The sequence below is a fragment of the Hypomesus transpacificus genome, chromosome 12 (genome assembly GCF_021917145.1).
Source record: "Hypomesus transpacificus isolate Combined female chromosome 12, fHypTra1, whole genome shotgun sequence".
Lineage (NCBI taxonomy): Eukaryota > Metazoa > Chordata > Actinopteri > Osmeriformes > Osmeridae > Hypomesus > Hypomesus transpacificus.
Genome location: NC_061071.1, coordinates 3,802,453 through 3,818,208, shown reverse-complemented (window position 1 = coordinate 3,818,208; position 15,756 = coordinate 3,802,453). Strand labels below are relative to the sequence as shown.

The window sequence follows — 15,756 nt, the reverse complement described above, 5'->3', positions numbered from 1 at the left end:
TCTCTGTCGCGCTCTCTCTCTCTGTCTCTGTCTCTCTCTCTCTGTCGCGCTCTCTCTCTGTCCCTCTCTCTCTCTCTCTCTCTCTCTCTCTCTCTCTCTCTCTCTCTCTCTCTCTCTCTCTCTCTCTCTCTCTCTCTGTTACACAAACACTCACGCAGTCTTCCTCATTATGTACTGTACACATAGGGAAAGGTATTATGGAGTTAGTGGATAAAGTCTTTAGGGAAAGGTGTTGAGTCAGGCAGATATGTGTGTATGAGTGTGTATGTGTGTGTGCACAAACAGTGTGTGTGAGTGGAAGGGGCTAAACCTCTGTCTTAGGTCTACCCCAGCCTCAGTCGTTGAATGTTTGCTGTCCTGTCTTTTCTGTGTTCAGCTCTGCAGGGGACAGACAGACGGATGCTCTCACTATTCTTCAACTGAATTATCCAATGTGGAGGAAACCCTAATCCCTGGCATTTCCTGTCAGGATTTTCATACAGTTTGTCCATCTGTCTGTTTTTTCTTCCCCCCCCCCCTCATTTTCACGAGGAAGGAAGCTGGGGCTGGTCCTTACTGGTCCATACTACCCTAAACCTCTTTACGCCTTTTTTCATTGCAATTTATCATCGTTTATCTGACATTCCTCTTCTGCAGCCATGGATTTGGGTAGCCTGACCACGGTGGTGGCCAACTCCGCCTATATCTCAGCACGTGGTAGCTTTGACGGCACCGCCAACCCCGCCGCCAACCGCGACAAGAAGTACCATGCCCGCCTCAAGCTGCCCCACATCACGGTGTGTGAGGGCCTCGTGGAGACTCTGGACCTGGGCTTCCAGAGCGTGTGTGTGGAGCAGCCCATCGGCAAGCGCCTGTTCCGGGAGTTCTTAGAGTCCAACAATGAATACAAAGGTCCATCTCGCCTGTGGAAGGATGTGGAGGAGTACAACCAGGCAGAGGACAAGGACCGCGCCAAGAAGGCGTCTAAGATCCTGTCACGCTACATGGAGCCAGACGCCAAGCTCTTCTGTCCCTTCCTGCCCGAGAACAGCATCACCAAGGTGAAGGAGAAGCACCAGGACGCGTCCGACGACCTCTTCAACGAGACGCTGGCCAGCGTGCTAGACTTCCTCAAGGAGGTGCCTTTCACCTTCTTCCTGGAGAGCATGTACCTCAAGAGGTTCCTGCAGTGGAAGTGGCTGGAGATGCAGCCCATGGATGAGGACTGGTTCCTGGACTTCCGCGTGCTGGGGAAGGGCGGCTTCGGGGAGGTGTCGGCCTGCCAGATGAAGGGCTCGGGGAAACTGTACGCCTGCAAGAAGCTCAACAAGAAGAGGCTGAAGAAGAGGAAAGGCTATGAGGTGAGAGAGCTGGGAAATTAGGGTTTCTTTTCTGATTCATATGCGGGGTGAGAGAAAATAAATGGCTGTGGTGCAAAGCAGCCTGATAGTGAAGTTATTGGTACAGTATGCATGAGAAGAAAGATGCGAGTACTAATTGTCACATCAAGGTCAGGGTCATTTGTTGCATTCTTAATTTACCTTATATGTTATGATCGTTGTCCAAGTGTTGAATGGATTATAGTTTCAATTGTATCACTTCCACAAGTTCTAGAATACATATTTTACAGCAGTTGATCAGATCATCCAGATCATTTCTAGTGGATGAGCAATGCTTAATAGATTAGCATAAAGACTTACGTGGACAGGCACCTTGACCTTTATTAGACAGTCACAGCTTTACAGATTAGGGATTTTATTGCACAACACTCAAGCTTGTTGCCTAATGTTCCCATAAACTCTTCACTGTACACTGACTTCCCCGCATTCCCTGTGACATCGATGATGAGAAATCTTAGCTGTAAAACATTGTGTGTGTGTAAGGTAGAGTAGGGAAGGCTAGTGGCATGAAACTGCGATTACTGACGTGAAAACTGCTGTCACTAAAATGAATGGAAGATATCAGAATGTAACGGGTTTGGGAATGGAAATGGTGAGTTTAGGTTAAAGATGGACTAAAATAAAGTACTGGACATGGGAAATAATGGAATAATGGTCTGTGACTGTCCATGGCGGACCAAAGGCGAAAGGTACTCGGTGTGAAGATGTATGACGTGTCGGAAGGTTTTCTTCTGATTGTGAAGGATGTCCGTTCTTAATAAAAACACTGTGCGTCTATTGGTGTTTTGTGTCAAGGTTACACACACGGTTAGAGATGCTGGACATCATCATTCCGACCTGGTTCCACCGGCAGATCAATTGATCATGCAGGGCCCAGGCTGGTTAGACAGTGAAACTAATAGGTTCACTAGCCCTCATGGCAGAACGCAATTCACCTGTGGCTTACATGGTAAGCACTCAACAGCGATTATTGAGATCCTCATTAAATGCCAAACACACCAAGCTTTGTTTATAAATGGAACAGAACTGGGATGGATTTGGGTGTGGAGAGGATATTTGTGCCTGTGTGTTGACTGTTTGTGAACCATACATGTTCTCCTCCTCTCCTCCAGGGGGCAATGGTGGAGAAGAGGATTCTGGCACGCGTCCACAGCAGATTCATTGTCTCCCTGGCCTATGCCTTCCAGACCAAGACCGAGCTCTGTCTGGTCATGACCATCATGAATGGAGGTGACCTGAGGTGAGGCGCAACACGTCCACGCGCACACGCTCAAGGACGTCAGTCACACTCAACCTGTACCCACAACAGCTATCACAAACCTACACATATATCTCTCTGAAAATGCCGACATGTCCCACATCATAAACGGAATGTATCCCCGTCCGTACCATGTGTATTTTCTTAGGTATCACATCTACAACGTGGACGAGAACAACCCAGGTTTTGACGAGGCCAGAGCCTGTTACTACGCAGCCCAGATCATCCAGGGCATGGAGCACCTCCACCAGAAGAGAATCATCTACAGAGACCTTAAACCTGAGAATGTGCTCCTAGATAATGAAGGTCAAATCAACAGATTGATATAGAACTCCAAACCACACACACACAAGCACACACACTTTGTGTGCTGCAACAGACTAAGACATGCTCACAGGCCCAATAGGCCCAGTATCTCTGACGTGTATTTACCGTTGTGCTGGTGTTTGCTCCCAGGTAACGTGCGTATCTCTGACCTTGGTTTGGCTGTGGAACTGGCGGAAAACCAGGACAAGATCAAAGGCTATGCTGGAACCCCAGGTACAGTAGTGGCACACAGTGGCTGGCCCCTAGCTGCCATCAAGCCATTTGACCCCTACTGTCCCCCATTCATTTCGCATAAGTGGCCTACCTACAGTACTCGCTTCATACCGTGACCAGTCAAATAGTCTGTAAGTCAATATTAAGGGCTCATACATGGTATCACCACAGTTTTGCCTGCTAGGGCCAGTTGTTCCAAGAGATACGATGGCACTGACAATGATGATGGGGTTGTCTGATAGTCTAATTAGATTTGTTGTGACTTTTGTCTTAAGGGTTCATGGCCCCTGAGCTGCTGAAGGGAGAGGAGTACGACTACTCTGTAGACTACTTCACTCTGGGGGTCACTCTGTTTGAGTTCCTCGCCGCCAAGGGCCCCTTCAGAAGCCGTGGAGAGAAGGTGATCCTAGCCTAGCCCCCCCCACACTATAGTTTTACTCACCTTTCTTTTAATCAACATACATGCTTTGCTTCTATGAATCTATTTTCTCTCTCTGTCTTTCTCTATCCCTCTTTTTATACTCTATTATCTTGAGAACCTCATAGTTTAACACTTTCCTCAGTGGCTCAATCTTGCCAACATGTGGCAAGACACTGATACTGCAAATCGTGTTTTAACGTTAGCAAACAAATCCAGACAAAGTGTACGTACAAATGTTACCTACAGTTTAAATTATGCATACAGTATGTATGTACATATATACATGTACAATCATTGTACTGCGTTTCACCATTAGATGCAATAGGGGAAATAAATGATTAGGTGAAAACTGAAACCTGGCTGTCTATCCATCGTTCATCCAGGTGGAGAACAAGGAAGTGAAGAAGCGCATCCTGAACGAACCGGTGACCTACCCAGAGAAGTTCAGCGAGAACGCCAAATCCATCTGTGAGGGCCTGCTGTGTAAGGCGGTAGACAAGAGGCTGGGCATCAAGAACGGCACATGTGACGAGATCCGGGCACACCCCTTCTTCAACCAGATCAACTGGAGGAAGCTGGACGAGGGTAAGAGATAATGGCAGACATATCTACAACATCATGGAAGCCAAACCAACATATAAACACCAGTTTACTATTGATGGTTACCTACCATTTATTTCTCCTTTAGGAATCCTTCCACCGCCGTTTGTGCCCGACTCCAAGACAGTGTACGCCAAGGATCTGGACGATGTGGGCGCCTTCTCCACAGTGAAGGGCATCAACCTGGACGAACCTGACAATGTGTTCTTTGACGAGTTTGCTTCGGGGAACATAGCCATCCCCTGGCAGGAGGAGATGATCGAGACAGGGATCTATGGCGAGCTCAACGTGTGGGGAGCCGGCGGCACGCTGCCCAACGACCTCCGCAGGGAGTCCATCCTAGAGCAGCCGCCCAAATCCTCCACCTGCTGCGTGTCATAAAAGAAGTAGGAAGAGGAAGACGTGGGACTAACATCCTGATTGCTCATTGGACGGGGGAAAGGGAGGGGGTATTGGTTGGAGGAGGGATACTGTGGGAAAGTTGAATGGAATGGACTGGAATTGCTTGGAATGATGAGGAATTGAGTATGTTGACACCAGTAAACACTCCTTTCATTTTTCAGATACTTAGTATACTCAGATATGTGATTCTCATAATTCTTTCTTTATTTGCTTTTCTCCAGCATATCAACTGCAAATCAATTACATTAAATAGTGCTTTGACAGTCTTTAAATGAATTATCTGGTAACATCCTTTATACACATATATGTGAAATGTTAGGGATTAAGAATGCCATAAAAGCATGGCATGGTGTATTTGCATGCTTTAAAGTTAAATCAAATGTGCTGCGATTCCATTGTCGAGAAATCTAGTAGAATTATTTTGGCATTTGAGCTCCCAGCCTCTGCTCCATTCGCCATCCTTGAAATTCCATCCACACATACAGAGCAGTACAGCTTTGTATTCCCATAACGAGGGATGACTCCATGGCTTATACTGCAGTGTTGGTCTCTAAAGGACACAAGTCCTTTTTTTTGCACTTATTTTGCCTGTCGGACTCAACATCACTTCCTATTTTTCACATTATTTCAGATATTTTGGTAGTATTTTAAATATAATACAAAAGTATTGCTATCTGCAAGTATGTGCTATTGAGCTTGGGTGTGTGTTTGTGTTGAGTGTAAATGAAGTCGTCCTCTCATTCATATGATATTTAGAAACGGCAGTCATCATGAACTGGTTTTATTTGTTCGTCAGGTGCAGTGACTGCCGAGCTCCCTCTTGTATCATCTCTCACAACTCACGTTATATTTCTCTCACATTGGTTTTATATGGGATATTAATTCAGATAGTGTAGCCTCTTTTATGTGTCTGTTTTATTTGATGCTGTCCCTAAAGGTATTTGCTTATAGATCTGACATAAGGAGTTGGCCTAGACTTAACATTGACTCTGACTTGATCATTATTTACACAACTGTTAACACTATGTACATTCCATATCATTCCATATTTAACAATTGTATAGGTTTTTTATGTCATAACATTTATTTTTTCTTGATGCAATGTTGAAAGTGAGTTGCTCTGAGGATTCTGATGAGATGGGGGAGTTTCTGCTTCTATATTTCAGTTTGCTTTGCCACATGCTGTTATGCAAAGGACATTTATTTACACAGGAATCTCTTGCAATACAGGGGTTTTAAACTGTTCTTTGTTCATACTTGTTAAGAAATACTGTTAGTTTGAGCATTATTGACAACTCTGTAAATTATGTATACGTCATATAGATTATGTTCATGAACTCAAATAAATATTTTGCCATAAAAGCAGCAAATAGCCTAGCTTTTTATATTTATGAAGACACGGGGCAGGGGCTAGACATTCTGAAGCAAAATCCTTATTTGGGTGGTCAAACTAATTATCAAAGAAACTGTTCAGTAACAAGTAGGCTACCTTCCAGTGAAATTTATGAGATGATTTCACCATCCAATAAAGGTCTTCCTGTAGCGCAAATGTATCGATTGTTAGCTGGACATTGTTTAATTACTTTTCATCAAAATAGCGCATATAGCAGAAACAAAATGAAAATGTTTGCTTCAAGTGCCAAGTAAATAAAAACAAAATTGTTCAACATGTACTAACGATTGATCACTGATTAAAATTCATAAATTATTCATCGACAACGATGACTGCTGCTGCTTCTGTCAAAGCTCACCTCCCCTCGAGCCATCTAACGCTACAGCATCTTCGTTTCAGGGACCGACAGTCTTTGCAGTGTCAGGTTCTTAGAGTTGGTGTGAATTTCCCAACGTTAGTGCTGCCGTGTAAACTTTGTGTGCGACAGGACATACCATTACCCTTAAGGAGTGAACTAACTACGACACTTTTACGTTTGCTTTCAACCTGGGCTTTTTATTTCAGACGCGACAGGTGAAGGATTCTTAGAATTGGCGGGAGGATAACGTTACACACCTGCAGACGCCGCTATGCTGTAAAAGAAAGAAACAGACTTTACCTACTTGCACTATTGAGCGTTTTGGTGAGCTATATTTGGTAATTTCTTCAACCTTACAGTTCAGAATGCAGCAGCCCGCATCTCAACCAACAACAACCCCAACAACAGCAACAACAACAACAGATGTTTCTTTGGACCCCACAGGTAAAAGAATGTTTCAATTTTTTTTTATGGCAGATAAGGTGCACTGTGAGTGAAATTTAGTTTGAGATTGGTGTGGTATAGCCTTACGACTACTTGCATAGCTCACTTTATTTACAGGGAAATATATGCTTGCTTCAGCTGTTTTGCCATATCAGCACAACGTTTACGGTCCATGGTAAACTGCTGGGAGGACTGCTGGCAGTGTGCACTTAAGGATACATTTTAAAATGTTGCACACCTCAGATTGCACATTTTGTGTGTGTGTGTGTGTGTTACTTAGATATTGGGTACAATTATGCATCATCATCTCATTTAGTTCGGTCCCCCATCTCCTCTCTTTTTCTCTTCTGTCCCCATCTAATCTCTCTCTCTCTCTCTCTCTCTCTCTCTCTCTCTCTCTCTCTCTCTCTCTCTCTCTCTCTCTCTCTCTCTCTCTCTCTCTCTCTCTCTCTCTCTCTCTCTCTCTCTCCCTCAGCCCAGTACGAGAAGCGTAAGAGGACGGCTCTATGGGTCACCATTTCCCTGCTGGCTCTGTCTGTGGTGGTCCTAGTGGTGGGACTGCTGTCTGCCACAAGGACGGGGAACGTGTCTGTAGCTGGCTACTACCCTGGCATTACAGTGAGTGACACATTCATTACAATAACTCACCCACACACACACACACACACAGAAATTATATTGATTCACATGATCGCACTCCTCAAGAGACAGCCATGGTACATCCTGAAAATAGCTCAAGCTTCTCTTTCGAACAAATGTACATTGTATTATTCATTTGATCCCGTCTCCTAATATGTCCAGCCTCCAAATCCGTGAAAGATGCTTTCTCCTCTCCTCCCCCCTCTGTATCTCCCCCACTTTATGTCCGCAGTTAAGTTTCGGAGCTTTCTTGGGGATTGTTGGTATCAACCTGCTTGAGAACCGCAGACCTATGGTGAGTTCCAGACCCAGTCTCCTTCAGAACCTCCATTCAGCCTGACTACCTTTGACCCGACCCGCAGACATAAAAGGGTGGATATCTGCAGACCTAAAATGACAGATAGATGGATGGGTCTACTGACTGGCTTCACTATCTATGGGGAAGTGATGAGTCTCAATATTTCACGTCATTTTCGTTTTAAATATGAAGGTTTTGTGAGGCTAAATAAGGTGTTATATGACAAAGCACTCAAGGTGACTTTGTTCTTTTGTTTTTAGTTTGTCGTTGTTATATTTATTCTTGGAACATTCATCTGATAAAGGCCTTCAGCAATTGAGGATTATGTTACCAACTTTGCAAATTTGCTAAACTGTTTATGGAAAATGGCCCCTTTAAATCAAACAGCAAATTCGATTATTGGGACATGGTAATGTCCTTTTGTTGTTCTTGCTTGGTTCCCCTGATTGGATGTGGTCAGGGAAGTGAATATGATTGGCTCAGAGCTCAAGCGAGAACACAGGACATTGGATTAGCATTGGCAGCTGGCTGACAGAAAGGTTTCAAAGTGGGGACATTGAGTGCCACCATACACAGTAACCCTCCTGACGCATCACTGCCAGGCTTGGACTCAGTGTGCCTGAGTTAAAGCCTACTCTTTACCACACGGCTGAGAAACTGGTGAATCTCTTGGTTTGGAGATGCCTTTCCAAAAGAACTAGGCTAATTCTCATTCCTGGAAACTTAATGAGTGAACTGAAGTCTAAGTAGTATCACTGGTATTGTTTTCTAGACACTGGAGAGCCCATGTCTGCACTGGGTGGCATGAAGAGATACATGACACCGGTGCTGGAGGATGACTGAGACCTGGATTGGACAGAAACTAGTAACAATGTAGTTTCATTGACCCCATTTGGAAACGTTGAAACATGAAAATAGTTGTGGTGCAGTATTGGATTCCCATCCAATACTGCCGTTTAGGGGAAGGCGGCTGCGTTCCACTGAATGAATTGTATGGGGGGAATTAAATCAAGTGCACCCCAAGTGTGTGATTGTACATGAGCCAAGTTAGGAGTTACTATGACAGACTTGGGACCATTTTAACATAGTGTATCTGACGACTTCCTAGACTGCTAACACATTTGAGGATCCAAGCCTCGGAGATAGAGTGTGTATGTGTGTGTAGGTTAGTTATTTATTCAAAAGGTTTCCCGGGTATCATGTATCTGGCTACTCAGGTCACTATGCCCTTCTATAGTAGCAGTATCTACACTTAGTAGGTCACTTGCCTGTAACTGTACCTTCCTATTATGGGCAGTTCTGTGAGCATAGAGAAATGTATTGAATTGTCTTACTGTAAGATATCTTCCTGTAAATACCCTGTAGAGTTGCCTGTGATGCCAACCCCTCCCCCCCCCCCATGCCCCAGCCCCTCCACCTCTTTCTCATATCACTAACAAACACTAACAAACAAATTCTAACACAAACACACACCCTGCCACACTTACCTGTCCCCATGGCAACGTGACGAGCCCTCACGGAGGGTACTGACAGAATGTGTGTGTGATTTAGGGCTTGCTGTGTCTGCCCACCTCCCCGGCATTGGTCCTAGTCTCCAGCATTAACATTTTATGACAAGGAGGCTGGCACACTTTGAGCTGCAGTGTACGTAACCAAGCACTCTCTCTCTCCCTCTCTCTCTCACACACACACACACACACACAAAGAAAACACACACCTTTCTCTCCCTCATCTCTGTGGTCCGTGGTAAGCAGATAGGAGGCTGCCAAGGCAGGTTTCACCTCATTAAAGAACAACTAGAAGTATCACGCTGCACATGAGAGAGGCCAGCCTCAAACTAACTAAATGAGTTTGGTGTCACTTCCTGGTTCCCAGGGCCTCCTGCCCCCTGCTGGAGGAAGTAAAGTGCTGCTCCACCTTGGAACACGTCTTCAGAGGTAGATAAGGTCTGCTGTTGTTGCTTGTACAGAGATCAGGATCTCAGTCCCTTGTCCAGAGAAGTTTTGGGGGGAAATGTGCCACTCTAATGGCTGTTTGCTGGGGTTTCTCACCCAACTAAAAACGGACCATTTGTGTTTCTTTGCCTGGCACAGTAAGATCTTTAGGTGTCTCCTATGCTTTTTTACAGAGGGGGCCAGAGTTGAGGGCTGTATTTTAGACTGCCGTCCTCCTGGTAACCTTGCAGCCGGAGCAGAGGCCTACAGAAGGGCAGTTTATTACCCAGAGGGCCGCAGCGCGTGCAGACCTCATTACGGCCGTGTTCGATGGAGGCCCGTTGATCACTGGACCACTCGGCAGTGTTCGACCTCGTGTGGAGTCGTTCAGTCAGACGCAGCGCGGTGTGTCTCTCTTTTCCAGCTCGCTGTTTTTTAATTTATTTAAGTCTTCCGTCATTTCTTTTTATGTTCACTCTGTCGTTGCGTCCGTGTTTCGTTTTTTTCTGCTCGCCCATCCCCTCATCCCGTCATTACTTCCACTTCTTGTTACTTCAGCTCCCTTTCTACTTCTCTCTCTTTCTTTCTGTCTCTCAATTTCTATCTCTCTCACCCCACCCCCCCCTCTCAATTTACATTTATAACATTCTGTCTTCCCGCTCCGGTATGTTATCGGTTCTCTCTCCCTTCGCCTCCCCCTCGACGTGCTAGGGTGTAGACGGTGGAGTGAGGGAGGCTTGGGGTGATAGCAGCAGTGGAGGTGCTGGCTGTGGTTTACGACCTGGCAGCTGGCGCTGAGGTAATCTGAACTAATGCCGCTGTCAGAGTCCATTGTCTCTGCAGCTCTATGCTGGGACTGTGCCGGTTTCCGATCTCTTTCTCTTTGTTTCACTCTCTCTCTCTTTCTTTTCCCTCGATTTCCCTCCCTCCCTCCAAAGGCCATAAAAGACGAATCATTTAAACTGTTAATGAAGTGGAGTGTCTGGAATGCCAGGCAGACTGATGGGGGGACGACACACGCGCGAGCGCACATGCGCCTGTCAAGATCTGAGAGCTGGTGGGACAGTGTAGAAAAGGTCCGAGCAATCTGAGCAAACTGTGTGTGTGTGTGTGTCTCAGCCCCACCTGCAGTGGGTCAGAGGCTTGTCAGGTCTCAGTGGTGAACAGGAACAGAAGGAGAAGAGGATGGCAATCAGCCCAGTCCTGCAGGGGAAATCAGGCAGGCCGTAAAAGATGCTCAACGTTCAGCTTTATGTTCACCCATCTGTGATCGTCCAGCAGAGTCTGCTGGGGTTTGGGGGAGTTCGGAGGGTCGAGAGTGTGTGCACGTGTGTGTGTGCACGTCTGCCAGTGGAAGGGCATGTAAACCACATTGTCACTCAATCAGTGTGTCTCGTCTTGGGTGCAGTGTAAGTACTAGTAGCTGAGGTTGATTAGACTGTCCTCATTACAGTGACTGATTAGGCAAACGTTCTGACACAGATGGGCTCCTTGTTACTGTCACTAACAGTATTGATTGACCAAACTCTAAGACCCCCGTGTCCTCTATCCATGTCTTGCTCAATGTAAGGTCTAGGTGTGGGGACGCGGGTGTGAGGGTGTGAACCTGTGTGCTTGTTTCAGATCAGATTGGGGGAATGAGATTGACCTTCCTGATGTTAAGGGTCGTCCCTCTGGCCTGCTTTGACTTTTTGGACCGTAAATTACCCATAAAGCGCATCTCGGTTGACTGGGCCAGAAGCTGTACATTTCCTTTATTACCCCAGTTCTCATCCAGACACTGCAATCAGCGCACACTGCCAGGACTCGGGGAGACAAGGGCGTTTACGTAACACTGTGCTAGTGTGCTTGTGCTTGTCTGTACTGAGGTATGTGCTCTATCTACACATTCATAGAGAGAGCATTTACAATGTTCCCTCCCTCCTTCTCCCTCCTTCTCCCTCCTTCTCCCTCCTTCTCCCTCCTTCTCCCTCCTTCTCCCTCCTTCTCCCTCCCTCCCTCCTTCTCCCTCCCTCCCTCCCTCCTTCTCCCTCCCTCCTTCTCCCTCCCTCCCTCCCTCCCTCCCTCCCTACCTCCTTCTCCCTCCTTCTCCCTCCCTCCCTCCCTCCCTCCCTCCTTCTCCCTCCTTCTCCCTCCCTCCTTCTCCCTCCCTCCCTCCCTCAGCTCATTGCAGCCATCATCTTCATCAGCATCGGAGTCATCGCCTCCTTCTTCTGTGCCATCGTGGATGGAATCATCGCTGCAGAGTTTATTGTACGGTACCCCCCCCCCCCCCTTCCCAACTCAAAGTAAAGGCCTAGACACAAACACAAACACAGACACACTGAAACACACACACAACAACACACCCTCAGCCTGACATACAAATGACACCGGCACAGTGCTCCTACTGTCCAAAAATATGAATCTTATCTCTCTCCCGCCGCCTTCTTTCTCCCTCGCACACACACACAGACCAAGCTTCGGTAATGAAACTTTGCAGATACAATCAGACAGAATTCTTGTCTGGTGTCCGTGGGTAACAACCCTTGTGACCACCCTGTCATCACTCAGGATGACGGTCAGACCAATCTATCTCCGAGCACACCTTGCAGAACACCTGACAAACTGTAGCATAAACCCACAATGCATCACTGATTGAATAGCCCATAACATCCATCCCCTCTCTCCAAGAACCTAGCAATGCCAGATACATGGAAATCATCCCACCACAGCAATCTACTTTCCAATGTAGTTTTACCTCTATCACAGATATTGTGCTGTTCAGCTTTTTAAAACTTGCTTGTATAACTCTTAGTGGTTTTAATTTTTCAACTCATTCAAATAAAATAAATCTATATACATTTACATGTTCACACATAGGTCATTGAGAATTGTTGAACCTTTTTGCTTTCCGCCTTTCTCTTTCTCATTTCCACACACACACACACACACACACACACACACACACACACACACACACACACACACACACACACACACACACAAACACACACACACACACACACACACACACAGGACAGAAGGCCTTTGCTGGAGAACAGATGTGAATATTACGTCAGTGGGTCCGGCTATGCCTTCGACAACTACTACACTGAGGTGAGTCTATACAAACACACACACACACATACTGTACATACACGCGCACACACACACACATACTGTACATACATATCATATATTTGATTTGTAGAGTAAATGAGGTGCTTTTCAGCCTACATTTACATAATTATTGAAATAACACTGTAAAACACAGATGATTTATAAAATAATAAAAACAGTCAGTGAACATCATATGAAATATATTGTGCATGAAACCTTTTAAGGACTTGGGCTTATGGCTTTCAGAATACTAGAGGCCCTCACTTTAATTGGTCAAAGTTATGGCCCATATCTTACTCTTTGCAGACAGTGTAAATTGTTTTAAGCCTGAAGGAGACATTGGGGTGAAGTAGGTTTTAAGGACTGCATGAGTTGGGGTAGTTAGGATTGATGATGCGTTACGGTCTTCCATGCTATAAGACCTGAAGCTGGTCATTGAGCTAGGTATCCCTCTAGTGGCACCAAGATAGAACCACAGCAATGAACTAAGTACACATTTCATACATTTCAATTCTATGTGACAGAATTACACTCCAGTGAATGCGTAAATTATTTCTACGTTTATTCTTTTCTGCCAACTGGCAGTGGATATGTTGTCAAATTGCATTAACGACAGGAACAGAGCATGCCTTGTTGTGACTCCATTTCAAGTTCAATGGCCTGTTGTAACAGTTCAATGGCCTGTTGTAACAGTTCCATGGCCTGTTGTAACAGTTCCATGGCCTGTTGTAATAGTTCAATGGCCTGTTGTAACAGTTCAATGGCCTGTTGTAACAGTTCCATGGCCTGTTGTAACAGTTCAATGGCCTGTTGTAACAGTTCAATGGCCTGTTGTAACAGTTCCATGGCCTGTTGTAACAGTTCAATGGCCTGTTGTAACAGTTCAATGGCCTGTTGTAACAGTTCCATGGCCTGTTGTAACAGTTCCATGGCCTGTTGTAACAGTTCAATGGCCTGTTGTAACAGTTCCATGGCCTGTTGTAACAGTTCAATGGCCTGTTGTAACAGTTCCATGGCCTGTTGTAACAGTTCCATGGCCTGTTGTAACAGTTCAATGGCCTGTTGTAACAGTTGCGACTCCCCGGCCCTGCCTCCTGTGTGTGTGCGTGGCTGGCTCTTTAGGTGGTGTGCCACTCCTTTAACGACAAGTGTAGGCTGAGGGTGAAAAGCCACACCTGCTACTGCTGTGACCTGCACAACTGTGAGAGGTGAGCGTTTCCTGCCTGGAGGGTTGACCCGTTGTAAGCCAATATGTCATGTTATGTATGAAACTCATCTTTTATCAATGTATCCTTGTCCCTCCCTCCCTCCCTTCCCCTTCTCTCCCTCCAGCCCAGAATACCACCGGCAGTACTATGCGTTCACAGGAGTGAACAGCTGCTGGGACGTGGTGCACCTGCACCGCCTGCTGTGGGCCTGTGTGGTGCTCAACGTGCTGGGCTTGTTCCTGGGGATCATCACTGCTGCTATCCTGGGAGCCTACAAGGACCTGGTGAAGACTCGCCCCCTCTGTCATGCTGTAAAAACACATACATAAATACATACAGTGAATACACTACCACACTTAGACACACATCTTTGGATATCATCCAGATGTGTGTATGGTAAACTGTTTCACCGTTTCCCATTTCTCTCTCTCATATGGCCTCTCAGAACCCAACGCCCCAGATGTCGCCCAGTCCAGCCGCTCCCCCCCCATATCCTGTACAACCCCGCCCAGCACATGCTGACGTACGCTGGCTTCTGTCCCTCAGGACAGGCCCTGCCTGCCTACCCCAACTACCCCATACCCATGCAGGTACCGATCCACAGCTGCCTCTCTGTGCTGCAGTGCTAACGACCCGTTCCCCCCAGTCGAACATGAACATTAACCTTCCCTCCCCCCTTCCCTCTCTGTGTCTCAGCACCACAGCAGCTACCAGGCCCCGCTCACTCCCCAGCTCAACCCCGAGGGGGGCCCCGCCTCCTCCTGCCCTTCTGAGGAGAGCATGCCCACCTCCCAGGTCCCCACCCAGCCCTCTTCTCAGGGGGGCTCCCAGGAGCCAGGGGGGTACATGCTGACCCCCAACGCCCCCATCCTCTATGGAACCTCCTACGGGCCCTTCGAGAAGCCTCCACCCTACGCCCACTGAGAGACCCCCGGCCCCCACGACCCCTGACCTCTCGGACCGGGGGAGGACGAAGGTGAGGACCATAACTAAGCCCCCAGCCACCCCCCCCCCCACACCCTCCCCTTCCCTCACCCCGCTCATACACCTGCTGTGTTTGTGAGGCTGAGTGGATTGATGTGCTGAGTGGATTGATGTGTAACGCAGTCCACTGATAATGGTAATACTGGAGGGTTTCCTCAACATCACTTCCACAATCAGATACACTCAGACTGGCAAACACCAGGGAGGTACGGGCCAACGTGTTAAGGGTTGTTTCTGGACCAGGTCAGAGATTGTAGCACAAGACACTTCCCCGGGCGCTTGACCGACCTAGACTAGACCACAGGAAGCCTGCAGACTGTACTGACCTACTGGAGTCACTCTACTTGATTGCATTGTGGTTAAGAGATAGTGACTTTAATATTAAATGTGTTTGTTTATGAATCTGTTAGCAGCAATATGCAAACGCTTCCATCATACTCATATAGAAACTTGCTCCTTCCTCTTTGATGTCATATTTGTATTTGAGAAGTTTCTCTCCCTCCTGCTAGACTTTGGTCTGACCTTTAACCAGAGTATAATATATGTATCTAATTACACTAAGATAGTCTGCTTAAGGCGAGTAGAATAGTGTGTACATAATCTAGTGCTTGACAATAGGCTTACTTTTACTATTCTTACAGTGTCTCAATTGTTGGATGATGGGCTGTTTTCCATAAGTACTGTATTATCTTGATCTGCAATCACTGAACAGTTGTTAGGACTTGGTCAAATCATGTATGTAAAAAATGAGGACCATACCGATTACAAATGTTCTCATTGCAAGGTCTCCATAATA

The 15,756-nt window shown here is 46.5% G+C and overlaps 2 protein-coding genes across 2 annotated transcripts; both read left to right on the top strand.

Annotated features, from left to right (window-relative positions):
* Window positions 1-398: 398 nt before the first annotated feature.
* On the top strand, window positions 399-5,143 carry grk1a (G protein-coupled receptor kinase 1 a). Its single transcript, XM_047031078.1, has 7 exons — window positions 399-1,340; window positions 2,492-2,619; window positions 2,786-2,943; window positions 3,094-3,177; window positions 3,453-3,577; window positions 3,982-4,183; window positions 4,287-5,143. The coding sequence occupies exons 1-7, from the start codon at window positions 639-641 to the stop codon at window positions 4,577-4,579; spliced, it is 1,692 nt and encodes a 563-aa protein (XP_046887034.1). The 5' UTR covers window positions 399-638; the 3' UTR covers window positions 4,580-5,143.
* Window positions 5,144-6,599: 1,456 nt separating this feature from the next.
* On the top strand, window positions 6,600-14,900 carry LOC124474884 (transmembrane protein 255B). The gene is given in 10 exon segments (XM_047031346.1): window positions 6,600-6,795; window positions 7,271-7,413; window positions 7,667-7,729; window positions 11,830-11,919; window positions 12,685-12,777; window positions 13,879-13,976; window positions 14,101-14,260; window positions 14,422-14,457; window positions 14,459-14,566; window positions 14,673-14,900. Coding segments are annotated over 10 exon segments (1,098 nt in total). The 5' UTR covers window positions 6,600-6,716.
* Window positions 14,901-15,756: the final 856 nt, after the last annotated feature.

Bases quoted from the DNA above. Each gene is read 5' to 3' on its own strand.
- grk1a (XM_047031078.1), top strand. From the start codon at position 639: ATGGATTTGGGTAGCCTGACCACGGTGGTGGCCAACTCCGCCTATATC. The intron at 2,620-2,785 runs GTGAGGCGCAAC...GTATTTTCTTAG, and splicing joins ATGAATGGAGGTGACCTGAG to GTATCACATCTACAACGTGG. The intron at 3,578-3,981 runs GTGATCCTAGCC...TCGTTCATCCAG, and splicing joins TCAGAAGCCGTGGAGAGAAG to GTGGAGAACAAGGAAGTGAA.